The sequence below is a fragment of the Schistocerca serialis genome, chromosome 2, assembly GCF_023864345.2.
Source record: "Schistocerca serialis cubense isolate TAMUIC-IGC-003099 chromosome 2, iqSchSeri2.2, whole genome shotgun sequence".
NCBI classification, from domain to species: domain Eukaryota; kingdom Metazoa; phylum Arthropoda; class Insecta; order Orthoptera; family Acrididae; genus Schistocerca; species Schistocerca serialis.
Genome location: NC_064639.1, coordinates 826,125,948 through 826,144,264, shown reverse-complemented (window position 1 = coordinate 826,144,264; position 18,317 = coordinate 826,125,948). Strand labels below are relative to the sequence as shown.

The 18,317-nt window shown below is 39.1% G+C and overlaps 1 protein-coding gene across 1 annotated transcript in view; it reads left to right on the top strand.

Moving 5' to 3' along the window:
* The first annotated feature begins 337 nt into the window (after positions 1–337).
* The window catches only part of LOC126458080 (coatomer subunit delta), a 111,062-nt gene continuing 93,082 nt past the window's right edge, over positions 338–18,317 (top strand). Inside the window, exons 1-3 of the mRNA XM_050094895.1 lie at positions 338–481; positions 1,909–1,948; positions 15,462–15,685. Coding sequence (XP_049950852.1) covers positions 479–481; positions 1,909–1,948; positions 15,462–15,685 — 267 coding nt within the window. The 5' untranslated portion in view covers positions 338–478. The remainder of the gene's footprint in view (positions 482–1,908; positions 1,949–15,461; positions 15,686–18,317) is intronic.

The window sequence follows — 18,317 nt, the reverse complement described above, 5'->3', positions numbered from 1 at the left end:
AAGACAAATTTATTCGGTGAACTGGTTCAGTTGGCCGGTTGCTGGCTGACACATGCCGATATTTGTTTGCTTCCAATATAAACCGCAATTCATCCAATTTATCAAATGCAAATAAGGAAAATACGGAAAAGACAGACGATATTTGTGGGTATTCAATATGAGCGACAGTAAGGAAGGACGATGACAGCAATTAACTAACGTGTAACGATTTCTCATTATTCACTGGAAGCAATTCATGCTGTCCTGGGACTTTTAGAACGAGAATAAATATGTAGTTACTGTAAATATATTATGTTTTGTTTTGTAAGTGCCCTACCTGAAAATTAAGATTAGCGAGAACACATTGTTTTGAACGCTCGAGTCTCTGCTGACAACTTCAGTCCCACGTCACCAGCTGGCATGTTGGTGGCGGTGTTTTGCTGAAAGTCGGAAACAGGCGTGATTAAATTTGTTTACGCCATCAATACTAATTTTTACAATGGTAAATATGGTTTTTTGAGTTCACAACAATTTTTTCTGTGGAATGATGTGTGATACAAAAGCAGGGTTAACCTAAGTTATAAGTATAGTTGTTAAAAAATATTCCGTGTAACTCAGTTTAAAAGAATACTTAAAAAAAACTAAAGTTACGTTTGTGCTGTTTGCAAACAAATTAAAATAACGTAGTTCATGAAACGGGGAACTGTACATTATGAAGTAAGGTTATGTGTGTATGTGTTTACTGGTGTTGTATAGCTATACCGTAGTTTGTCAGACAGTTTTATATTCAGCGTAAATTACTACGATAGTAACTCTGTGTGCATGGGGAATTTATGGCAGAGCTGTACATCAGAAAGAAATAACAAATTTTCGGTGGTATTGTGTTGTTTATTTACTCAGTGTGACCTGAAGCCCTTACTCAGTGTGACCTGAAGCCCAGCAGCCTGTAAAACTATATAACAACAGTAATACTACATCATAGTGCCTGTACACAACGTAAGAGATCGTTCGTTATGTATGTTAATTTCTTAAATTCGCCAACACAGTGTTGTCTATTTGTTTCATATTTCGTAGGGTTAAGTAATGTGGTAGAAGTGATGAGAATTGCAAAGAATTGTCAGTAACAATAGATTAGCTAATATGTTTATTTCTTTTATGCCCTTCAGGTGAGAGTTACATTGAATATAGCGTAGGATAGAACTCTCCCCAAAAAGTTGCTCCTCACACAGTACGTGCAGTAGGATTACGAATAAGATTGAATTATGGGAAACCGTCTAGAGTGATATTGTTAGTAAAACTTTATAGCGTCCATTTCAGCAATAGGTAGCACACACACCACAAATATCATATATTTACTGCAAATGCTAGTGACAGTATGTTTGACTTTATGAGGAGTTTAAAAGTAGTAAAATATATTTTGCCTTCTGATTGTTCATGTTTAGCTTTTCCATTGTAAAGTAGCTAACTCAAGGTGCAGCTTGACACTCCTACAGAGAGTGACTGCACTGCGTGCATACAGGTGCGTGTAATTGGTTGCGTCAGTGACAATGTTAACTCATCTTGCCCTATTCCTTCACTCTGGTTAGAATGTACATAAGGTTTTTTTTTCAGTTTGGAGCAATCAAAATTTTGGATTTAAGTTGTGTTTTAGTGAAGGTAAAATATGCAATATTGTGAGCACTGGTATATTTGTAAAAACATGTAACTGTCACTAATGGTAATAGCGTTTTTGAGCTGTAATCACTTTTTAATGTGAGTAATGTTGGAAAATTAAAATTTTCTAAAATTGACATTTGGTTTCTTTTCACAAGTAGGATTGACTGTAGTTTTATTTCCTTCCTCACCAAAAATGTATGTGTGTATTAAATTTAAACTGTATGTTTATTTATCAATGGAATATTTGAATGTTTGTTGAACTCTTTGTTGTAGGTACTCATAGCAGCAGCAGTTTGCACAAAAGCGGGGAAGAGTAAGTATTTGTGCAATTTCTCTCTCTCTCTCTCTCTCTCTTTCTTTCTTTCTTTCTTTCTTTCAATACAGCTCTTGAAATGAATTGCCAACACTTTGCTTCAGTTTGAGATTTATTTAATACTCCTTACTTGTACAGTAGTAATGAAGTCTCACACTTTATTAATTGTATTAGACTGCTGTAATGTATGTAAGGAAAATATAGGTGGTAACTAATGTCTGATAAGTAACAAGAATGTGTTACAGAACTGTTTGACCAGAAGAGGGCCATGTGATTTATACAGGAGGAAGAGGGCTATAATATCAGGAGGATAAAGCAAAAATTTTGTGTCTTGCAAGAATTACTTTTCATGTGCTAGTCACCTGTTTGCAAACTGGATTTGAATTCTTCTGATTACCCTTATGATGAGTATCTAGCGACACCCAATGTTATGGTGATTTTTAAAATGTGACATCTAGTCTCTACCACAGTTCCTACTGCAAGCCTTCTAAGCTGCACTGCCATGAGTGTGGGGTGAAATTAACAGTATTACCATTCTGATGTGACTAGTGATGTCACTGTCATCACTGACAACCTTATCTGAAGCATGATCTGAGGTCTAGGTTTGTTTGGAAAGAGACATTGTGGTTGTCAGTTGGTGAAGCCACTGAATGTTTCATGTAAATAATCTCTTTCTCTTTTATATAGTGTGTATTCTGTAGTTATAGCTATGCTGGAAATCCATATTTTTCTCGCTTGGCATGATATTTTCAAGTTTTAATATTCTTGAAGACAATAATAAGAATGTCCTCCCACATGACCTCCATATTCTCTTACTGTGATAGTTAAGATACTCTCGGTTGTATGACGTCTTAGTTGCCATAATGTTTATGTAGGTCCTGCTATGCTGATGAGTTGTTTCCGTCACTAGTTAAAGCTAACAGGTTGTTTCTTATTCTTCATTACTTACCCTGTCACAACACTTAGAACACTTTATAATGAGTGAATAGTGGAGCAAAATTTATGTTGAATTATATCATCTGTTTTCACAACTTCTTGTGAGTGTAATAAATGTTGCTAACAATTGTTAATTACTGCAAAAGGGACTTGCTGTACTGTTAATATCTGTGTAAAAAACATTGGTGCAAAATATGTCCCACTAATGCACCTACTACATTCTAGCTCTGTTACAAAATGTCCTGTTCCATTAGAGACCAAACCACCTGTGGAATCAGTCTTGTCATGTGCCAACTTTGCAGGATCTTTGTACATGAAATGCTATCCACCACCAATCTCTGGCCAAAGCTGAAGTTGACTGCCCAGTTTCATAGTTTGTTACCAGCACAGTATGGTCAACTTCAGTGTCTTCAACATTTGTATTTGATTGCTCCTGCCGAAGATCCCTAGATCAGCTTTTAAGAATTACAGTGTAGGAGTTGCCCTTGAAGAATGTAAGTTTGGAAGCTGAGTCATAGTGTTTAATTTCTTGGTTATATGCTTATTTCCTGTTTGGGTTCTAATGGTTTACTTGTTGCCAGAAGTTTTAGGCTTAAAGTTCAAAAGATTGCAGTTTGAATCATGTAGGATTTTATATGGTTTGTAATTTTTACCATTGACAATAACTTGTGTAAACAAAAATGCCAAATTGTGTAGCAGTTTGGGTTCAGTGTTAAACGTGCATTTCCCTTACAGTTCAAAGGTTAAGCTTTATCACAAGTTGGAAGAAGGCAAGCACATACCATTAATACATCAAATAGAATTTTATTTTACATCATCATATGTTAATATAAAGTATTTGTGTCTCATACAGCTAAATGAAAATGTTGCTAAATAATTGTTTTCTGTAACCTGTAGTTACAATTGTTCATTTTCAGCTTGGTGTTGCAAATTCAATATGGTGATATTTATACATATAACTAGTGAAGAAATGTGTTTGGTGGCTTGTACACAGAATACATAATTTTGATGCAGCAAACGTTATTCAGATTGATTTGTACATGGCTCAGAACAACAAAGTGATTGACAGCAAGTTGTTTGTAGGGCATTTGGCATAGTGAAATCCAATCGCTGAATGCACCTTGTTCTACACCCTATTCGGTTCACAATTTTCATATCATTCAGATATCTCAGGTGCTGGTTATCACAGTCAGTTGCAGATGATGCTTGTGACCAGTAAGAAGTGTTGTGATTTGGTTTCATTCTTGTTTTACACCAAATAAAAAGGCCTGTTGCTGCAAATTTTTTATGCTTACTAAGTATCATATTTATTCCAGATGGGACCCATTTGAATACACAGACATCTGTATTCTTTCCTTCTGCTGCTTGGAAACACTTTTTCATGCTTTTACCTGACATCCTTGCCTTCCTTTGGAATGCAAGGACACAAGTGTAATATGCTGCCCATCCACTGTCACTGTTGACATTTCAATGAAACTTGACATAGCAAAGGGCACAATTCAAGGTAAAAGAAGGCCACATACTTATACACTGATGGAAAAAAGAATCACAGCACCAAGAAGGAGCTGTGCAACATAAACTAAAGTTGGTAGACGTGTTTGTACATCAGAAAGAAGATATCTGTTAAAATTTCATGCCATTCACATAAGAATGATGTTAGTTGTGTCACTATGAGGATACAAATGGGTTTGCTTTAAATACACACTATGACGGTCATGAGCGTTAGTTTCCTTTGAGATTGGACATGGTGAGTTGAGGTTAGTGAAGAATGCCTTTAAGGAGACAAAGACACATTTATCGACACCTCGCAGAGTTTGAATGAGGTTGTGTAATAGGGCTGCTAGAAGATGAATGTTTCTTCTGCAATATTGCAGAAAGAATTGACAGGAATTGTACGTGTCTGCTGGCAGCGGTGATCACGAAACTGTGTGGTCGCAAGGAGGCAAATGGCTTGACTGAGAGGTGTATGGCTCTGGTGCATCGTACTGCATCTGTAGCAGCAATTTGAGCAGTGGTTGGCACCACAGTGACACAACAAACTGTTGCAAATTGGTTACTCCAAGGGCAGCTACGAGCCAGAGTGCCAGCAGTGTGCATTCCACTGATGCCAGACCACTGCCATTTGCGACTTCACTGTTGTCAAGTGAGAGATGATTGGAGGACAGGGTGGAGGTATGTTGTCTGATGAAAGCTGTTCTGCCACAGTGCCAATGTTCTCGGAATGACCACGAGAGGTCAGTGCTAGCGCAACGAGTTGTTCACGTGATATTCGTTGGACTGTTGCCTGTAAACACGTGCCACGTCAGTGCTCTTGGAAGAGAGCTGTGGCAGTGGCATGGTTCTGTTGTTGTTCCCGCGTATTGATTAGCAAAGATGGAAAAATCGAGATTTGAGCAGTCACTAAGTACTTTGTAAAGAAAGGTATGAAAGCAAAGGACATTCATGCCGATTTCCAGAATACACTGGGGGACTCTGCTTCTTCATGTTCAACTGTTGTCAAGTGGACAAGTGAATTTAAATTTGGTCTGCAGTGCTTAGATGATGATCTGTGCAGTGGTCAGCCAAGATGTGTCACTACTCCAGAAATCATTGCAAAAATGCACACAATGGTCATGGTGGATTGCTAATTGAAAGTGTGTGAAACTGCTCACGCTTGCCACATGTCATCTGAAAGAGTATATCACATTTTAACTGAAGAATTAGAAGTGGAAAAAATTATCTGCAAGATGATTGCCGTGACTTAATGCTGGATCAAAAATGCATAAGAATGGACATATCGGAACTAACGAACTAAGGTATGAATTGTTGCCACATCCATCTTATGATAATGGCTTTGTCAGACTTCCATCTCTTTCCAAAACTGAAAATTTTTCTTGGCGGATGAAGATTCACTTCAAACAAAGAATTGATAGCCAGAGTTGACAATAATTTGGCAGGCTTGGAGGAAACTCATTTTCGAGATGGCATCAAGGCACTGGGAAATTGTTGGACCAAGTACTTTAATCTATACTGAAAAATAAAAAAGTTTCAGTGCTGTAAGTACTTTTTTTCTATTCAATTCGAAGAACTTTTCAAACCACCCTCGTGTGTACATAAATCAGGTGATTCAACCTTCTGTGCTGCCATTCATGAACAGTATTCCAGGGGGAGTTTTCCAACAGGATAACACTCACGTACTGCTGTTGTAACCTGTGACACAACTTGCTCTACAGAGTGTTGACATGTTGCCTTCGCCTGCTCAATCACCAGATCTGTCTCCAAGTGAGTCCGTATGAGATATCATTGGATGACAACTCCAGTGTCGTCCTCAACCATATTAACCTTCTCTGTATTGACTGACCAGGTGTAACAGGCATTGAACTCCATCCCACAGACTGACATCCGGCACCTGTACAACACAATGTATGCATGGTTGCATGCTTGCATTCAACATTCTGGCGGTACACTGGTTATTAATGTGCCACCATTTCATTGTTAATCGCTTACATATGTTACCTAGACAAATATTTTCTTGAAATTCCTTTATCTACATTAATTATTTTTTGGTGTTGTGATTTTTTCCCACCAATGTATAACATGACAATAATCTTTGGCAACACAATCAGCCCTAATCGTTCTGGTGTCAAACAGTATAAGGAAGATGATGATCTCATGTGTAACATTGTGACACAGGAGATTGCTTGCAAAAAATTTGTGCAACCCACTCCACAATATTTGTAAAGTGTGTGAATCCTATACCAACTAGGGCAACCAGTGGATATTGAATGTATTTGAAGAAGGGTAACATGAATGGCTACAGTTTTTTTTATCCTTTGGAGAACCTCATAGAGGTGCTGACAATCCTGAAGAAGGATGCCAGGGACAGTAAAGACAATATTAGACTAATCACAGCACACATGGAGGCATTTAAGCAGTCATTCTTCCAACATTGTGGGCCTATAGGTGAATGAAACAGTGAAGAAACCCTAATATGTGGTAAAATTTGAAGCACTCTCTGTCATACATTTCAGTGCTTGCAAAGTATAGATGTAGATTTTATCACTCAACAACATGTTTTTACTTTTCCTCTCAGAATTGATAAATGTTAAGTAGTATTTCCTGTTTTGTGTTTGTCTGGATGCAGTGATATGTATATCTGGGAATGGAGTTGGGGAGAGGGAGACATTGATAGACACATATAATAACTGATGGAATTAGTGGGGAAAGCGTTCGAGGAAATGAAACTGCTAAGTACTAGTTAAGAAGTCATTGAGGACTCCAAATCAGTAATAAAGACAAAATAAGACAGCATAATAGAGCATTCAGGAAACAAATGAGATGTGTGCGTCAACACATTTACATCTACATCTATACTCTGCAGACTACCTTATTGTGTATGGTGGAGGGTACTGCACATACTACTGTCACCGCCCCTCTTTCCTGTTCGACATGGTTGATGAGTAGAAAGATTTTTGGTAAGCTTTCAAGAAGTGTAAATCTCTGTAATTTTACCTTCATGGTTTTTCTGTAAGACACACACTGCCCAACAAAAAAAGTGAAGCACCCAGACGGGCAGGAGGAAATAAAATTAAACTTCGCAGGATGAAAGAGTATGTGATGTTATTTCAGTAATTACAAAATTAAGTCAGATTTACGTAGAGCTTGACAGTATGAGTTCACATACCATTATGCAAGTGTGGATTCATTTGGCAAGAGTGTGGTAGTTATTTTATTCTCTCTTGAAGCAAGCTGCTTGACAGCTGGTCCTTCATATCCTGCATACTGGCAGTGCGATAGAGACGACATACAAGCTGGTTCCACACATGTTCTATCAGGAACAGATCTGCAGATCTTGCTGGCCACAGGAGTATATAAACATCATATTGACAGTTCATAGAGGTACATAAAATGTGTGGACAATCATTGTCCTGTTGAAAACGGCACCACGTTACTGTCCCATGAGAGTTAACGTATGGGGATGCAGGCCATGACATACTGTTACACCATCAGAGTTCCCACAATCACTATCTGTTGTGACCTAAAGGCATACCCAATGTCTCTCCACACCATGATGCCAGGAGTAATTCCGCTGTCCTTTTTGTACACATCGGAAGAGTAGAACCTCTTCCTAGGACACCACCATATTCGCCAACAATGGTGATCAGGTGTAGTGTGAGACTACTGTCCATCACTGAACACAGTGATGCCATTCATCAGCAGTGTGTGTTTCCTGGCCACGGCACTATTCTGAATGCAGCCATTTGTGTTACCGTGTTAACAGCAGCAGCCTACACATGAGGTGGTAACTCTTTTACTGGTTGCTGCTAGTGTCTGACCAAGGGTGAGGGATGATGGAGCATGTAGCAGGGCGTTGAATACTTGTTCTTGGATGCTCCACAAATCTGGACATTGCATCAGTTGATCAGCTGGCCAAATGGAGACCTATCAAATGCTGATAATGCTTTCTCACAGAAGCATGCAGCATCACTGTGTCCTTCACAGTGAAAATTCAAGAGCTGATTCAGTTCACATCCCTTGTAAAATAAACGGCCAGGCCTGTAAACAACAACAAACATGAACATCACTAATGCACTCATGTATTCTAGTGGTCGTTCTACCTGTCACAGAGAAGTGCAACTGTAAACCATTTACATACTGCCCAATGATGGGTGTTTGTATGATGTTACATTGTTATCTGACCATGTTTTCTGGGAGCTTAACTTTTTGTCAGGCAGTGTATATGGGAGGGAGCAAAATGTTAGTTGATTTTTTTTAGGAACACACACTATAAGAATTTTAGTAGTAGAGCCTATAATGCACAGTGAAAACATCTTATCTTGTAGCATCGACTACTGAAATTGGACGAGCATCTATGTGATGCTGTCCTGTGTACTAAATGAACCTATGATCAGCACTGCTCTTCTTAGGATCCCACCTTGTAATCATTCTATACTGAAGAGCAATACTCAAGTATTGTCAGACAACTGTTTTGTAAGGTACCTCTTTCGTGGATGGATTTCACTTCCTAAGGGTTCCTTGAGTGAAACTCCGACGACTAGTTAGATATAGTTCTTCCACTGTAAAGTGCTCTATATATGTACTTTCAGATATTGAATGGATGGGACTCTTTCCATTGATGTTTGACAACTTAGTAATTAAACAAAAGTTGGTGTGTCTGTCTATTTATGCACTGTGTTATATTTGTGTATATTGAGAGTCATCTGTCAGCCACTGCACCAATTGTCAATCCTCTGTAAGTCTACCTGCATATTTCTAAACTTTTCCAGTGTTGAAACTTCTTTGTATGCAACTGCATCACCTGTCAACAGCCTCAAGGCACTTCTGATGTTGCCCTGTAAGTCATTTGTATTGTTGTGAACTCCCTTCATACACCCACAGATATTTTTACATCACAAGATTCCTCTCTGTTAAGAAAGACATGTTGCATTGTATTTTTAAGACACTTTAATCCAATTATAACAAAGCTAGTCTGATGTTATGTCCTTCAGTTTTTCCTTGTCAAGAGATAGTGCAAAACTGCGTCGAATGCCTTCCAGAAGTTAAAGAATATTGCATCAACCTCTGCAAGAACATCTGTTGCCTATTGGGTCTCATGGCAGAATAGAACAAACCAGGGCTTCTGAGACTGTTGTTTGTGGAATTCATGTTGATTCTTGGAGAGCAGAGATTCAATTACCACTAAAATCATAAAACATATTACAAAATGTGGCGACAGAGTAACATAAGCAGTGCAGGCAAATACACTGACAGAAGAAAAAATCGCAACACAAAAAAATAAATTTCGAGAATACATTTGTTAAGTAACATATTTGAGTGATTAACATTGCAAGATCACAGGATAATATATGTGCGAGGTAAGCCATTGCAAATGTCAAATGTTGGTTAATTAATAATTAGTGTAACTGCCAGAATGTTGAATGCAAGCATAGAAATGTGCATACACTGTGTTGTGTGGGATGGGGCTCCATGACTGTTGCACCTAATCGATCAACACAGGGACGGTTAATGCTGGTTGTGGATGACACTGAAGTTGTCATCTGATGTTTCATATGTGGTCGATTGGAGACATATTTTGTGATCAAGCAGCCCAAGGCAACATGTTGACACCCTGTGGAGCATGTTAGGTTACAACAGCAGTCCTTGGTTTGAGCATTATCCTTTTAGAAAATAACTCGTGGAGTGCTGTTTATGAATGGCAGCACAACAGGTTGAATCGCCAGATTTATGTACAGATTTGCAATCACGATGTGTGGGATAACCTCAAGAGTTTTCCTGCTGTCATACGAAATGACATTCCAGACCATAACTCTAGGTGTAGGTCCAGTGTGTCTAGCACACAGATAGGTTGGTTGCAGGTACACAACTGGCTTGCTCCTAACCAACACAGGACCTTCACTGGCACCCGAGGCAGAATCAGCTTTCATCAGACAACACAACATACCTCCACTCTCTGCTCCAGTGAGCTCTCACTTGACATCCCTGTAGTTGCAAATGGCGATGCTTTGGGGTCAGTGGAATGCCCGCAAAGGGGCATCTGGCTCAGAGCTATCTTTAAAGTAACAGATCTGGAACAGTTTGTTGTCACTGTGGTTTCAACTGCTGCTCAAATTGCTGCTGCAGATTCAGTACAGTGCACCAGAGCCACTCACTGAACAAGGTGGTCTTCCCTCTCAGTAGTCCCACATGGCCATCTGGAGCTTGGTCATCTTATGACTGTACATTCTCCTGAGCACTGCTGCCAGGCTGCCAGCAATCATGTGCAGTGGCTACATTCCTGACAAGTCTTTCTGCTGTATTGTAGAAGGAACATCCAGCTCCTCATAGCTCTATTACATGACTTCATTCAAACTCAAGTGAGATGTTGGTAATAGTGTATTTGTCACCTTAAAGGCATTTTTGACTAACATCAACTCTCCATGTCCAACATCAAAGGCAACTAATGCTTACAACCATTTCTAGCAAACCCTGATTTGCATCCTCGTAATGGCACTACTAGCACAATCATATGCAAATGGTGCGAAATTTTAATAGACATCACCTTTCAGAGTTAGAAACACACCTACCACCTGTCATTGATGTTGCACAACTCTTTCGTGGTATTGCATTCTTCTTTTTTTTTTTTTTTTTTTTTTTTTTTTTTTTTTTTTTTTTTTTTTTTTTTTTTTTTTGTCTGGTAGTGCCATAATGTGTGTGTGTTCATCCACTGTTTTGGATGGATCACTGCATTCCTCCAGTGACCCACGATAGACTATTGATACAAGAGAAGCAAGTGCTCTCGCACATGCTATGAGAATGGTATAGTTAACCATAAAGCCTAGTCATCTTCTCTCTATTGAGCAATTTTAATTGATTTTCTGTCTCACTGTCACTTATCACAATAGACAGCTAAAAGAAGAAATTGTAATGTAGTTTTTCTCATGTAAATAATTTTGGAAAATAGAATTAAGTATTTTTGCCTTGTCTGTGTCATCCTCTTTTCCTATGCCAGTGTGATAACTTAGCGATGGGATAAATAGATTTGCTCAAGTTCCTAACTTAACAGAAGAACACAACTTAATAGAAGTTTTTTGTGAGATTGAAAGGAATTTTATTTTAGAATTCATTGAGCACTTCATACATTACTGTACATTATCATTTTCACTTCATTTTCTTTGTCAAAAAGGCTTTGGCTATGTTTAAATTGGTGTTGAAGTTATTTTTGCTCTTGGAGCAACATTCTAAACACTGCTGTTTAACCATTGTGCATCTTTCCCATCCCTCACAATGTTGCTCAGCACATACCTCCTCTGAGACATATTGTCTTGAATTTTGCACAGATGTAATCAACATTTTTATTGTCAGAGATCAATGTTTGATGTTGACTGAAAACTGTTTGTTTCATTTTCTAAGATGAAATATCTTCCCATCTTTCTCAACACTACTACTGACACACACAGTGATGCTACACTGTGCAACGCAGTTGGAGGATCACTTTTTTTAAATCCCATAATTGTTTGCCAGTGTGACACATCAGTGAAATTTGGTTCTACATTCCTACATAATGGTACAAAAGTGTGGTGCCCTGTGATGCCACTTGGGCTTGGCGATGCTTCAAACAGTACAGTACTGACACATGCGAAAATGACCACAGGTCAGAAGTACATGTGATGTGTATGGTGGGTTAATGATGTCACATTGGCACCAAATTTCACCATAATTCTGTACAGTACCATCATAGATGTGTCAAACAATGAGAAAAAGTGTCAAACATACTACCGTTCAGAATAAACACAAAAAAAACAAACATAGGAAGTGGCATAAAGGGCATCATTTATACCAACCTTTTCCTTGGGGGACCAATTCCAAACATTTTCAATCAAAAACGACAGTATGCACTGCGGTGAACAAAAGGATGACATTCTTGACAACGTTTGATGCTGCTGACACCCGTCCGATGACTCAACCCTTCTCCAAGTACCTCGTCAGGCAGCAACTCCTTTGAATGTGATCATGCCCATTTGGAGTGCATTGCGGCCACAAGTTTTGCTCTGGTTCACAGGTTGGAACCTGTAGGGACTATTCAAAACCATTCAACAAGATTTGAATGCGATCTGAAGCAGCAAACTGTGCTTAAGCTTTTTTAGCCCACTTGTTTCGTGCCCTCCTGTTGCCTAATTACAGAGGGATGTAACATTTACACATGCGTGAATAAAATGGGAACCCTTGGTGCCACCTGCTCAAATTTGTTGAGCTCTTTAAAGATGTGCTTGTACAGAGATGACCTGTGACGAAGTCATAGGCACTTGCAGGTGAGCAACCCATTTGACACTTCTCTGATTCCAGATGGCCTACTAGCAGATGGAAGAGCAGCTGTGTATCACACCTGCAGGTGCCTAGGACACACATCTCTGATTCTTATAGGGTGTCCTTGCCATTTTATTCAGTTGTGTCAGTGTTGCACTCTTTCGTGATCACACCACAGGAGGGCTGAAAAAGCATTGTTTCAGACTGTGTTCAAATTTTGTCAAATGGTTTTGAACAGCTGTAGTGGTTTCACCCTGTACGTGCAAGAACAAGAATTTTGATTGTATTGTTTCACACTGTACACATAAGAGCAAGAATTGTGATTGTATTGCGCTCCAGAGGGGTGCAATCACATGCAGTGAGATTACTAGCACACAATATCCTTAGAAAAGGATTGAATCATGTGGTGGGTGTCTCAGTGTCAAATGTTGCCAAGAACATAGTCCTGTTGTTCATCACACTGAAAACTCTCATTTTCGACCACAAAATATGTGGGAATCAACACCCCAAGGAAAGGGATGGTATCATTGATGCCCTCTATGTCTCCCCCTAAGGCCTTTTCATATCAGTTCTGAGCAGTGGAGTGTCTGACGTGTTTTACTTGGACGCCCATAAGAAAACCGTGTTATTTCAGCACTGCACATCTTGGTTTTGACCTCCATCAGGGAGGTTTCAAAAGAAGGGATGAAATGTGGTTAAGACGGGGTGCAACGACCTTCCCATGTGACACATCCATGGTGGTGGTGTACAGAATTGTGGTGAAATTTGGTTTCCAATGTGACATCCTGAGCTGTGGCCTTTTCTTCGCATGCATCAACACCTTGCTGTTTGAACCATGACCAAGTCTGAGGGTGATGTTGCAGGGCATTACCCTTTTGCAGCATTACAGAAGTATGTTGTATGCACCTTTGAGCCTAATTTCAAACTTGTGTTGCAGTGGGTGATAATTATGGTGTTTTGAAAAGTGATCCTTTAATTGTGTTGCAAATTTTATATCTGCCTTAAGGTTACTAATTTCCTGCTCTGTGTTAACTGAATCTAAAAATTTGAGCCTTTTTGTTACCAGGAGCTGTAAGATCTAACTGCTGCAGGAAATTTTTGGATAGAGCAATTAGACCAATACCATACAAATCCACGTATCTAGAACCTATCTTATGAATTGAATCTCCCAGTCAGTAGCTGGTAAGTTGAAATCTTACCCCAATACTATAAAATGCCAACTTCTCCAAGCTTGCTCAGAAACATTCTGCCACTACTCGCCAGGCAGGCAGTTTCTTAGAACATCTGGTTATCATGTACGATCACCTTTAACATTTATATTCATCTAATTATATCACGTACAGGATCTGTTCTAACTTCATTAGATATTATTGTATTTATTGTTTTTGGCTATAGACACGCCTCTTTCACTGCTGTCCGGCCAGTCTCCACAATATACATTTCAGCCTGGATTTAAATTTTCATTGCTGGTAATATCAGGTTATAGACAGCTTTCCTTTTCTAATACAATGCTGGCATTATTGCTGTTTATAAACAGGCCTATTTCTGGGTTCTATTTATGGCCGCTCCTGTCGTTAACTTATTTTACAAATCAGTAAATAATTAATTGTCTGTGCGCAAAGGTCAAAGGTTACTCTACATAAAAAAACATGTACACACCACATGTATCCTGCTATCTTGTAGTTGCTTTCTGTGTGTAGTGCATGCCTGACATTGTATGGGAGGGTGTCCTACAGTTATCCAACTAAAGGTGGAATTGATGTATCTGCATCCTAGATCTTTAAAGAATCATCAGAGTCTCTGTTTTAAGCTCTCCACTCAGCTCAAATCAGAGAATGACAATCAGTTCCACATCTCCAATGAAACCCAACCAGCAAACCTTCCAAGTGTACACTGGCCTTCTTTCCCAACCTGACTGCCATTTCAGTGGGGCACCATTTACTGCCTGACATTGGAGTGCCCAAGGACTCTGCACTTGTCTGGATCTTTCGAGATGATTGGTCACAGTCCCAACAGACGAGGCATCCCATGCTGGCCCAGATGTTCTCTTGGCAGCACAGAACAATCCTTATTATCTCATGAACCTTTCCTTAACCCTTGTTCTTATCATATGATATCCAGCTCTTCTGAAATGTGTGATGTATGCAACCTACTGTCACTATCTTCTTTTTCCTTTCCTTTCCTTTTGCTCTTATTCAGTTTACTCCTTCTTTCTGCAGATCTTCAACATTCTTGTCTCATCTGCAGTTTTAAGCCTTGTCTAATGTCAGTGGCAACTGGTGTATCATTGTATTTAGTTGCGTTGCACACAAGCTATTGTCAGAAAAGAGGGTGTACTTGTGTATATGTCTTTTGCCCATTGTTTTGCTGATGTGGATTGGTAGAGATCTGACTAAACAATCACACACACACACACACACACACACACACACACACACACACACCATTTGTCTTCAGAATTTAATCCTATCTTTTAAATTTTTTGATGTATTTATATGATAGTTTCTTTAAATAAAACACTAAACAACATAAACACACTTCTTATAATATTTAAAATTAAACACACTTCTTATAATATTTAAAATGAAAATTTTTTTTTACAAAATGCATATAAAGGTGTAACAGAATAGGTGCACTTACATTCTTGTAATTAGTGGCCTGTGATGTATGACACTGTAAGATGTTGTTGTGATGTGCAGCTAATTTGTGTATATCACTGATGCTCTAATAAAACTAGAATTTCTGTAGGTACTTTTTGCATACTAACACTTATCCTGATGTTTCCATTTTTCAGCTCTGGTATCCCGGCAGTTTGTGGAAATGACTAAAGCACGTATTGAAGGCCTATTATCAGCATTTCCGAAGTTGATGTCAACAGGCAAGCAACACACCTTTGTTGAAACTGAGTCAGTACGATATGTGTACCAACCCTTGGAAAAGCTCTACATGCTACTCATTACCACAAAAGCCAGTAACATCCTGGAAGACCTTGAGACACTTCGTCTATTCTCCAGAGTGGTCAGTATTTGTTTTTATCTGTGTCGTTAGGGGAGTTTGAATATGCTATAGCTACTTTTTGTTCTTTTATAAGAAAGCTTGAAGAGAGGTGGCAATATATTAATGGAAAACTATACAGAAGCTACCGAGCAAAATATCGTATATTACTGCCATGAAAGAAATAAACTCGGAGTAAAATAGCTGTAAATCACAACCCCTCAGTGCCCAGGGTACTCAGCCAGTAATGGCTGGGTACAGACATGTCAACACTTGAGACCCCAAGCTGAGGTTAAGTCAGCATTGCCAGTCCTGTAGTTCTGTAAGCTCTGGAAATGCTTCAGCAATCACCACTGGGTGTGATAGTAGAACAGCGTGTGTATGGAAACAGGGACTTGGCTTAACCATGTGGATCATAAGGACTGGACTAATTGCACACGAGTTGGACATTGATGGGATGACAATAATGGGCAACCCCTGGTGCACCTGCAGCACCACTTCAAGTATCAGGCTTTCCCATACAAGTAAGGCTCTGTTTAGGTAGATGTGTCTTACCATAGCTCCTCATTGGTGCGGTTATGGGTCCCAACATCAAACCAACACAGTTTTAAAGGTGTGGCTGGACTGGCTGAGATCACTATCACCCTTAAAACAAAGGAGATTTGATGAGCTGGTTTCCTGCAAAATAATGTATCAGGTGTACCAATATGAAATGAGCGTTTTTTGTGAAAATAAAACACTAATTTTGAATTGAAAAGTAAAAACATTTTATTCAGGGTACTGACCATTGCTTTCTATACATTTTGACCACCTTTCTGCCAATTTGTGGACACCACGCCAATAGACATGTTCGTCTTTTGAAGCAAACCAATCAGGCACCCAATTTTCGACTTCTTCCTAGGAATCGAAGTGTTCCTCAGCCAATGCGTGTCCCATTGATGAAAACAAATGGTAGTCAGAAGGGGCCAAGTCTGGTGAATATGGCGGGTGGGGTAGCAGCTCCCAGCCAAGTGTTTTGATTGTATCCTGAACCAGTTTTGCTTTGTGTGCAGGTGCATTGTCGTGTAAAAAACTTACTTTGCCATGTCTTCTGGCCCATTCTGGTCTTTTTTCGATCAATGCATAGTTCAAATTGATCATTTGTTGTCTGTAGCAATTAGTATTCACAGTTTCACTGGGTTTTAGAAGCTCATGATACACCATACCTTTCTGATCCCACCAAACACAGAGCATTCATTGTCTTCTTGCTGAATCAATCTGGTTTTGCAGTCGATGTTGATAGTTGTCCCGGATTAACCCATGATTTTTCCCGTTTAGGATTCTTAAAATAAATCCATTTTTCATTGCCAGTAACAATTTGATGCAAAATTGATTTTCTTTCATGTCTTTGAAGCAAAATTTGACAAATGGTTTTTCGGTTGTTCATCTGTCTTTCATTCAGTTCGTGTGACACCCATTTTCCACACTTTTGGATCTTTCTCATAGCTTTCAAACGGCCAGAAATTGTTCGTTGTGCAACATTTAGCATATGAGCTCTAATGTGGAAAGTAAGCGTTTCCGGACACATGTCCACATAACATATTTTCCTTGATGCCATTTGCTTTTGACTCAAAGTATCATCTTCATCCAGTATTGCTTCCATTTCGGAATCTTCGAACTTTTTCGGTGGTCTTCCATGTTTTTCATTTCTTACATCAAAATCATTGTTTCTGAACCGTTGAAACCATCTTTTGCGTGTTGCTTCTGATAGAGCATGATCATCATATGCTGCGACAAGCATTCGATGCGACTCTGCAGCACTTTTTTTGATTGAAAACAAAAAAATTAATGTTTTCCGCAAATCATCACTTTATGGTACAAAATTCGACATTGTTAGCGTGATGAAAACATATGATGATGTTTGTTCCATGACTTGATGTGTACTAAATATCTGTGACAGATGTCATACCAACCAAACAAAAAAAATTAAGGCTCGTTCACAACAAATGTTCCTTATCGACACATTTGTGTCTTAACGCTGATTTCATACCGCTACACCTCGTAATTATATCAAAGGTGAATTACTGCTAAAATATGTATAATGTAATTGAATAAGTAAAAAAATATACTCACCAAGAAACAGCAGCAGTGCATACATGTAAAGGTATTGAAATTTGCAAGCTTTAAGAGCCAGTGGCTTCTTTTGGCCAGACGTGTTGAAAGGAAAGGAAGAGGTGGCAAAGGAAAAGGACTGGCAGTGTTTAGGAAACGGAGAGTTCGGAAGTGTTGTCCAGAACCCATGGTCATGGGAGACTTACCAGACAGGATGAGAAGGAAAGAGTCTTTCGAAACAAAAGACTCATGCTTATACTGTTGACATTTGCACTGTTGTGCACTGTTTTCCGTACAGTTAAGATAAAAGGCAGTTGGGGCAAGGAAAAAAACTAAATGCAATGAACCTATAACAATCTGCTGGAAACCATGGGACCCTTACACTGAAATACTCAGAGGAAATCCCTAAACAATCTCTGAAAGTTTGTCACTGGACTTCTGGTTCACCCTGTATGTTGGGGCAGATTACCACTATGTACCAGAGCATCCCTTTTAGCTGTCATTGTGACCTTTTAATTTGCAAGTATTCTTACTGCTGCTGCTGCTGCTGCTGCTGGGTAGTAGT